At 42.2% G+C, this 10067-nt stretch overlaps 2 protein-coding genes across 2 annotated transcripts; both read left to right on the top strand.

Moving 5' to 3' along the window:
- The first annotated feature begins 1220 nt into the window (after positions 1-1220).
- Positions 1221-2171, top strand: LOC103193502 (olfactory receptor 1J4-like). Its single transcript, XM_007936739.2, has one exon. The coding sequence runs from the start codon at positions 1236-1238 to the stop codon at positions 2169-2171; it is 936 nt and encodes a 311-aa protein (XP_007934930.1). The 5' UTR covers positions 1221-1235.
- A 6182-nt stretch (positions 2172-8353) lies between these two features.
- LOC103193431 (olfactory receptor 1N2) lies at positions 8354-9352 on the top strand. Its single transcript, XM_007936637.2, is given in 1 exon segment — positions 8354-9352. A coding segment is annotated over 1 exon segment (999 nt).
- Positions 9353-10067: the final 715 nt, after the last annotated feature.

Raw genomic sequence — 10067 nt, 5'->3', positions numbered from 1 at the left:
GCGGGATCGGGCAGTGTTTTGTTCTGCTGTGCATGGGGTCGCTATGAGTCGGAAACGACTCGACGGCACTTAACAACAACAACAACAATTGACCTGAATACTGTGGAATTTCAGATCCTGACTAGAAGTTTTCTTGACAAGTAAGAATCCTCTCTAATACTCTGATTTTCCTTATCCAAAGAGAGGTAAATCTTGAGATTTTGTAGGAGAAAGGGTGGTCTTTTTAGGAGAAAGGGTAGCCTCTTTTGTCACTAGTGACAAATATTTCTAATGAAATAGTAACCCAGTTCCCCTACTTGTTGCACAGAAGTGAGCTCTGCTAAGTGACTGTCTGTTTTCTTGTAAGCAAAATGCAATTTGGGGAAGGACACACTTGTATGTGGTGCATAGTGGTACCCAGATCACTAGAGTATATGGATATACAATTCTGATGTATTAGTTTCCTATTGCTACTATAACAAATTACCACAAACTCAGTGACTTAAAACATTACATCAAATGGAAGTGTGTTTTTCCAAGGAAGCCAGAACAGATATGTCAGTGAGGGTGAGAGTGATGACAATGGGGAATGTAGGAGAGACACAGATTTTACAGGACTCTTAAATTATATTTGGTTATTACATTATCCTAAGGTCAATGAGAATCACTTGAGATTTAAACAGAGGAAGGCTTGTTAAAATTTAGGCTTTAAGAAAGATATCTGGCTGAAGTGAAAAAGGTGAATGGATTGATACAATTCAGAGTTTCTCAGGGACCCTCTAATGATTTAAAACAAATAAAAATTTAAGCATATTGATGAGTGTTCTTTGAGAATACAGTACTATTGTTCACATCCTTTATTTTGAAAATGTGCCTCACCACTGAAATTTAACCAGGAGTGTTGAAGTCAAATCTTCCAAAAATAGCTGTGCCATGGTTGAAAATTAGGAATACTCACCAAAGAACCCTCTTGGGGCAATAACTTGGATACAATCCCATTTCCCATGATCTGGTCCTCAATGCTTCAGATGCAAGAGTTCTGTTTTGTCAGTCAGAAAACCAAGAAATGTTGACTCTTGTTAACATTTGCCTCATCGATGATTTTACTAATTCCTTTATGTACCAACATAAAAGGAAAATTTGAGAAACAGACTAAGTTCCCTTGTTCTGAAATAGAACATGTATCTTTTTAATATAACTGCTAAAATAATTAGCAATCTCATCCGTCTTTGAATCCCAGCAGAAAGAAGAGCAACATGAAGTGGGAGAACCGGAGCTCCGTGTCTGAATTCCTCCTCCTGGGGCTCCCGGTCCGGCCGGAGCAGCAGGGCATGTTCTTCGCCCTGTTCCTGGGCATGTACCTGATCACGGTGCTGGGGAACCTGCTCATCATCCTGCTCATCAGGCTGGACCCTCGCCTCCACACCCCCATGTACTTCTTCCTCAGCCACTTGGCCCTCACTGATGTCTCTTTCTCATCTGTAACTGTCCCTAAGATGTTAATAAACATGCAGACTCAGGATCAATCCATCCCCTATTCAGGGTGCATAGCACAGATGTATTTTTTCATATTTTTTACTGATCTGGACAATTTTCTTCTCACCTCTATGGCCTATGATCGGTATGTGGCCATCTGTCACCCCTTGCACTACACCACCATCATGACAGAGGGTCTGTGTACCCTACTAGTAGCTGTGTCCTGGATCTTCTCCTGTGCCAGTGCCCTGTCTCACACCCTCCTTCTGGCCCATTTGTCCTTCTGTGCTCACAACACCATCCCCCACTTCTTCTGTGACCTTGCTTCCCTGGTCAAGCTGTCCTGCTCAGACACCTCCCTCAATGACATGGTCATTTTCACAGTGGGAGTAGCAGTCATAACTCTCCCATTAATATGCATCCTCATCTCTTATGGCCGCATAGGGGCCACCATCCTGAAGGTTCCATCTACCAAGGGGATCTGCAAAGCCTTGTCCACCTGTGGCTCCCACCTTTCTGTTGTATATCTGTATTATGGAGCAATTATTGGGCTGTACTTTTTCCCCTCATCCAGCCACTCCAATGACAAGGACATAATTGCTTCTGTGACGTACACAGTGGTCACTCCCTTGCTAAATCCTTTCATTTATAGTCTAAGGAACAAGGATATGAAAGGAGCCTTAGAGAGACTCTTCAAAGGGGTGGCAATCTCTTAATGATATTTGCTCTTCTTCTTTATAATAGAAACATGCATTCACATGTCCCCAGATGTTAGACCTCTAATCCCACTCAGCATGAAATAAATGCTCAGTAAATATCTGATGACTTGAATTGAATTCTGTTATAGTCATTCTCTCTGTTCCTTACTACACTTTAGTGTAAATTGTGAACTCTGAATTAATATTATTGATTATTGCTCTTGCCTATTAGGTTCAGAAGTTACAGAGCTAATAGAACCTATGTCTCTCATACTATTTGCTGGGAATTTGTTAGTTCTTATGAATCTTTGGATTAAGGAGATCTGGTGGTGCTGTGGTTAAAGCATTGGGTTTTTAATCAAAATGTCAGCGGTTCAAACCCACCAGCCACTCTGTTGGAGAAAGATGAGGCAGTTTGCTTTTGTAAAGATTTACAGCCTTGGAAACCCTATGGGGGCAGTTCTACTCTGTCCTTTAGGGTCAATAAGAATTGGAATTTGACTCGATGGCAGTGGATTATATGAATTTTTGGAAGATGTTGGTTTGCAGAGCTCCCTTGGCATAGAAAAGCTGAAGAATTAAGAATTTGTAAGGTATCTCTTTTCCTTTTCCCACCTTTCATTCAGTGCTCTTCTCACGTTTTTTGTTGTGGTGACGATGGTGGGTCAGGAGAAGAAACTTTATAGTCTCCTTCCTGGCTCCAGGAAACCGCCCATTGCTATGAGTTCAGCTGCTTTACTAAAAGACTTGCAGTCTCGTCCTAATTTTAGGAACGCTGATCATCCTACTAGATTATAATGACCTTGTTCAGCATTTTACTCTCTGGCCACTTGTCTGTGAAGCTTTCTTACCACATATTTAAGTTCCAATCAGGACACAGACTCAATTCAGGTGGAGAATGAGAAAGACAAAGGAAGCACCCATTGTCTGGAATTTTCTGTTGTTCCCACTGTATTTAGTCCCTTTCTATTTAGGCCCTTCATTCTAACTCCCTAAAAATAACTTCTCAGCTTTAGTGACCCTTGGTTTGTACTCTGAGCCCAAGAAACAGATATTCTTCAGCATCCAATGAAGGGTCAAGCTTTCTCTCTTTACTGCTCTGTTTAGTTAAGGATGAATAGGGTCAAAAATGCTTCTGAGGGTCAGCCCTCTCAGAATAATGAATGTTAGCTTTCTCTAGCTTCTATATCTGTTCTATTATCTATTTTACAAGTGAGGAAATTGAAGTTTAGAGATAAAGGAGGTTTATATAATAAATGATAGTAGCACAAGGTAAGATACAATTAATGATGTGTGGGTATTAGCAAAAGCTTTACAAGGGAGGTCATTATTTAGCAAGGAGCTCTGGTAGCATAGCGGTTAAGTGCTCAGCTACTAACAGAAAGGTTGGCAGTTCAAATCTACTAGTCGCTTTGTGGGAGAAAGATGTGGCAGCCTCTCCAAAAGATTTACAGCTTTGGAAACCCTATGGGGCAGTCCTCGTATGGTCAGTATGAGTCAGAATTGACTCAATAGCAATGGGTAATTATTCAGCTGGGTGTTGAAGGATGCTCAAGATTACAATACATAATACAAGAGACAGCATTCTAAGCAGAGTGAACCAGAGTGTTGAAATAGCATGGTAAATTGAGGGAAATGTAAAAATGTTGGTATTGTAAATCATAGGTCCAGGGAGCATCAGGAGATGAGTCTGGACAAGAAGAAAAGAACTATGTTGTGAAGGGTTTAGGATGCCCTGCTAAGGGTTAGAAGTGGCCTTGCAAATTGTCATTGACTAAGTGTGAGGTGGGGTAAGCATTAATCCTGGGGAGGTTATGTTTGTATTTTAGGAAGATTATTCAGGTCACCATTATGCTAGATGAGCTGCTAAGGGATTGGACAGCCTGGAGACAGAGAGCTTAACTAGAAGATCATTGCAATACCCAGGTGACAGATGATGTGTGCTTCAATGAAGATGATGGCACTGGGGATGTAGAAGTGAATAGTTTTGAAGGTAGAATAGATCTTTGTACTTGATGGAAAGTTGGTGGCACAATAAAGGACTATTATTGATTTCTGGCTCTATGAACTGATATTTAAGAACAGAATGAAAGAGTAGGCTCCATGAACAATTTTGATTAGTTTTAACAATCTTAAGGAACAGAACAAATTGCTGACTGTTTCTTCTTCTTTCTCTTTTTTTTTTTTTTTTTTTTGACTGCCCACTTTTTAAAAGGAGGTTCTAATCAAGAGGAAGCTGAATAACTTAACTAGGGAAGGGTACCAAGAAGTTCTCCTTTACCCCACCTCTAATCTCCACTGAAAGCACCTCCCACTTAACATTACACCATGTCAGTGCAGCTTTATAAGTGTTTGTGTTTCAGTGTGAGTAATTTTAATGCCATCATCAATTAATGGAAGTTTGAGCTTAGGGATTGGGAGTGGGTGGGATAGGATGTATAAGAGAAGGATCAGTTTGGAGTTATGAGTATGATGGTAATTTTTTGGCTGGGATCTTAGAATGTTAGGAGGTTGGACAATTATAGGCAACACTGCCCCTTGATGGCCCTTTGTATGCTCTGCAGTGACCTAACTCCTAATTGCCAAACTAATGCTGGGGGAACCAAAACTGACATCCAGCCATATCTCTTGATTTGCTTGGGGCTTGAGGAAAAGAACAAAAGTCCATCCCCAATAATTCATACATGTGCTGACCTGTATTAATGGATTGAGATTCCCTGAAGGTCAGAGTGGAGAAAGAAACAAGAAGGTTGCCATGAGAATGCACCTGGAGTAAGGAAGGTGCTGCTGATTAGGCCAGTCTGAACAGCAAATTTAGGATATCGGAGGGGACATGGTTTACAGAAATAGTGGGAAGCTGTATCTGGTAATCTCATATCTCTGTCTCTTTCATGTCCACAAACTGTGTCATTAGGGGCCCTAGAACTCTGTCAGGGTTCTCTCCTGAAAGAGAGGTGGAGGGTATGTTCTTCTCAGTTCAAAGGACAGATGAAAAGTAGGTCAGAATTTCATCTCCATTCAGTAGTTTATGGCCTTTGGCAAATTACCATCTTCGCCAAGCCTTGGTTTTTCATCTGGAAAATGGGTGATAATAATAGTTCTTTTTGTGACTTAAGGAGCTCTGGTAGCACAGTGACTAAGGCATCTGACTGCTAACCAGAAGGTTGGTGGTTCAAACCCAGCAGCCACTCCATGGAAGCAAGACTGGACAGTCTACTTCCATAAAGATTTACCACCTCAGAAACCCAATGGGGGTCACTATGAGTCGCAATTGACTTGATGACAGTTTTTTTTTTTGGGGGGGGGTTGCAAGTTAACTTGAGATTATGTGAAGAAAGTGCTCGATAATTACTGTTAGGTGTCAGCGAGTTGGTTCCAACTCCTAGCAACCCTGTGCACAGCAGAATGAAACACTGCCCGGTCCTACAGCATCCTCATGATCATTGCTGTGCTGGAGCCCATCTTTGCAGCCACTGGGTCAATCCATCTCATTGAGGATCTTTTTTTTGCTGACCCTCTACTTTACCAAGCAGGATACCTTTCACCAAGGCCTGGTTCCCTCTGACAACATAACCAAAGTAGTGAGATGAAGTCTGGCCATTCTCAATTAAGTACTAGGTTATATTAACAGGAAGGAGGTCTGGTGGTACAGTGGTTAAGCACTTGGTTGCCAACTGAAAGATCAGCAATTCCAACCTACCAACCAGTCTGTGGGAAAAATGTGACAGTGAAATTCCATGAAGATGTACAGCCTTGGAAAGACTGTGGGGCAGTTCTACTAGTCCTATAGGTTCACTATGACTAAGGACAATGGATTAGCATTACGAAAAACATTGGAAATGTATGTATCAGCATTATGGCTAGTGTGCTTTAGATGTTGTTGTTGTTGTTGTTGTTATGTGCCATCGAGTCGTACCTGACTCATAGCGACCCCTCCTTGGGTTTCCGAGGCAGTATCACTATGGAAGTAGATGTCCAACCTTCCTTCCAAGGAGTGGCTGGTGGGTTTGAACCACCAGCCTCCTGGTTAGCAGTCACATGCCTTAGGTACTATGCTACCAAAGCTCCCGTACTTTAGATAGACTACCCTATTTAGTTGAGAGAGTTTTGGATTTGTTTGAGTGGTAACTTCATATTAGGCTTACTCTGTTTAGTGAAATGGCCAGCAGAAATGCTCATGTAATAACATCATAAGTTCTTGACTTCTTCTCAATCTTAGGGCATGGGGCAGGCACTGAATTGCCCAATACACAGAAAGGATTGCCCAGGAGGCCTGCACAGCATCCCAGCAAGAGGCTTCAGAATCATACCCCTGAGACCCACATTTAGACGTTAACCTCTGGGAAAGAGAGCCCTTCTATGCCCCCAGGATTCAGCCAGAGCTGGCTGGAGAACAGGCTAAACAATGATACTGAGGTTGGATCTAATGAACACGTTGGGGAATGGCTTCCAGGAGCCTTTATAACCCTAAGAAATGCTCCTGCCCTCTCAGACCTGAGGAAAATGAAAATGAATCATCCAGCCCCATTGTCCCTAATCACCTCTAGACTCAACAGACCCCAACTTCACTGTTTCTGAGTCAGAGAGTTTCTCCTTGTGAACTTTCCATCCAGAGGAGCAAACTGGAGAACTTGAAGATGCCTGAAACTGACCCATGCCCTGACAGGTGAGGATCTGGAAGGTGTACCATACACATACATATACACACACATGCACACACACTCATCCCTCCATTTCCAGCCCAGTGACAAGGCAAAAGTTATGTGGTAGGTGAGCTGAGTCTGCCTAAGATCAGAAGCCTCTCCTATGAACCAAAGAACAACAGAGGACTGAAATACCCACAAAAGTTTCTATGGTTCAAAGCTTCTACAGAATCAATACCTTCTACCAAACCAAGCTTCTATGAAATCAAGTCTCTCACACCAGCTTGCTCTAAATCCTAGGGGAACCCAAACAAGAACAGTTATTTTCAAACTCAAAAAGCCAGAGCCTGGTTTGTTTTTTTTGTTGTTGTTTTTTTTTTTTTTTTCACATTCTCTCCCTAATAGGAAGTAAATATTAGAGATATTTAGTTCAGGGTAGAGGGAAGGCACAGGCTTTGGAGTCTGACAGACTTACATTTTGAATTTCTTACTAGTTACATAATCTTGGGTATATCAGATATCTCTGAGATTCAGTTTCATCATTTGCACATTTGTGGAGTATAATTGGTGTCTGACACTTTCTCACTCACTCACTGCCGTCGAGTCAGACCTGACTCATAGTGACCCCTCCTTGGGTTTCCAAGGCAGTATCACTACAGAAGTAGATTACCCAACCTTCCTTCCGAGGAGTGGCTGGTGGGTTTGAACCTCCAGCCTTCTGGTTAGCAGTCAAATGCCTTAGGCACTATGCTACCAGAGCTCCTCAACTTAGCAAGCCTAATAATGATTAGCAATTACTGATCATGATGATATCCAAGAGATCAGGGAGACTAAACTGATAAGCTCCTAGAACTGCACTCTAGGTATGGAGGTACAAAAAGAAGGATAGAGATAATGGAGAGAAAGTGATAGAGGAGAGAAAGAGAGCCCCTGTCCTGTTCAAAGAGAGGTGGTCCTAACAGTGGTTAGGATAATAGGACACCACAGACACCTACTGTGCTCAGCATATGCTCAGGCATATCCTATGCCTTCAATTAGGGAAAAGCTTAGGGACCGGAGCTACATGAGTGAGATGTTCTAGGGATTGGGAAGGCAAGTAGAGAGAGAGCATCTTGCCTTTCAAAGTCATTCTCAGTGTTCCACAAAGAAGGTTTGTGTGTGTGTGTGTGCCCACTTTGTTGGAGGAGGGGAAAAGCAAGTGATAGAGACCATATACCTTGTTTCCACTTGACAGGCCTAAATGTCTTTTCCCATCTTGGCATGTAGGCCATGCCCAGTTCTCACCATCTCCAAATAGTCCACACTGACTTCTCTAGTCAAATGGATATCTTTTTTTCTGGACCATGTTACAGCACAGAAAGTACAATTTATATTTGAATGGATATTATTATCTTGACTGTCATTTAAATGACCCATGTGTATTTTCTTTCATTCCCAATGAGATCCAAAAATTCTTATTGGCAAGTTCTATTAATGCTCTTTTTTCTCACATCATAGTTCTACTAATTTAGACAGTAGTAGATACATGCCTGTGAATTAATAATTAAATCCTGATACATGTAAGGGTTTTACCTACACAGATAACAACTACAAGGGATGGGGAAACCAGGCAGAATGAACCAAACCACTGTTTCAGACTTCCTCCTTCTAGGACTTTCTGAGGAGCCGGAGCAACAGCATCTCCTCTTTGGCATTTTCCTGGGCATGTACCTGGTCACTATGGTGGGGAACTTGCTCATCATCTTGGTCATCAGCTCTGACCCACATCTTCACTCCCCAATGTACTTCTTTCTGGCCAACCTATCGTTAACTGATGCCTGTTTCACTTCTGCCTCCGTCCCCAAAATGTTGGCCAACATTTATTGCCAGAGTCAAGCCATTTCCTACTCTGGATGCCTTACACAACTCTATTTTCTTCTTATGTTTGGTGGCCTTGACAATTGCCTCCTGGCTGTGATGGCCTATGATCGTTATGTGGCTATCTGCCAGCCACTACACTACAACACAGCTATGAGTCCCCAACTCTGTGCACTAATGCTGGGCATATGCTGGCTGCTAACCAACTGTCCTGCCCTGATGCACACATTGCTGTTGACCCGTCTGGCCTTCTGTGCCCAGAAAGCCATCCCCCACTTCTACTGTGATCCCAGTGCCCTACTGAAGCTTGCCTGCTCAGATACTCACATTAATGAGTTGATGATCATCACTATGGGCCTGATGTTTCTCACTGCTCCCCTCATGCTGATTGTCCTCTCCTACATCCACATTTCTTGGGCTGTGTTTAGCCTCTCATCTCCTGCAGGGCGATGGAAGGCCTTCTCCACTTGTGGCTCTCACCTCACAGTGGTCCTGCTCTTCTATGGGTCTCTTATGGGTGTGTATTTACTTCCTCCATCAACTCATTCTACAGAGAGGGACAGCAGGGCTGCCATTCTCTATATGGTGATTATTCCCATGCTAAACCCATTCATCTATAGCTTAAGGAACAGAGACATGAAAGAGGCTTTGGGTAAACTTTTTGGCAGTGGGAAAATATTCTTCTTACCATGTCAGTGATGCCTGATCCTGGAACCAGAACAAACCACTGCACTTCTATCACTTCAACAATACCATCACTCTCAGACTGATTTTAAGGAAAGGTTATCGGGTAACTCGGAATGAAATGGTTCTGTAGCAGTCTTGCTCCTGATTGCAGTGAGGCAATCATTACTAAGAGTGGAACATCAGCTCCTCTCCTCTTCTCTAAAATTAGCACATTGTCCACAGGAAGTAAGGCATATGATGTACAGCTCTGGAACCAGTGAACTCTGTCCTTTGGGCAGCACGGGATGAGATAGAAGGATAAGAATACAAGTATTTGTTGACCACCTGCAATTTTTCTCCTTGTTCTTCACACTGGTCCTTTTGAAGTAGACTTATAAGAGCTGTGGCCTTAGGTTGTGGAATAACTAATACCTTGCCAAAGCCAGGTAAGTTTGATTCTGATGCCTATCATCTTTCCATTACATTATATTGTGGAGGTCACAACAGGGCAGTTTGGGAACTATATTTAAGGCTACTATTGTTATGATTATGACAGGCTATGGAGAATTAAAATAATATATTTTATTGTACTTCCTTAATATTTAATTTCATCAACTATTTTAAAGCTCTTCTTCATGTTATTATGGGGAGTGGTAAAAAGAAGCCAATGTTTGTCGTTTGCCCTCTGTGTGCCAGTTATATACTGAGTGTACAATTGGTTCTCTAGGTTCTGTTGTAATATATTCCC

Source organism: Orycteropus afer, unplaced genomic scaffold (assembly GCF_000298275.1).
Source record: "Orycteropus afer afer isolate SDZICR_OR568_19922 unplaced genomic scaffold, OryAfe1.0 scaffold00037, whole genome shotgun sequence".
In the NCBI taxonomy this organism is placed as follows: Eukaryota; Metazoa; Chordata; class Mammalia; order Tubulidentata; family Orycteropodidae; genus Orycteropus; species Orycteropus afer.
This window is presented reverse-complemented; position numbering and strand designations above follow the sequence as displayed.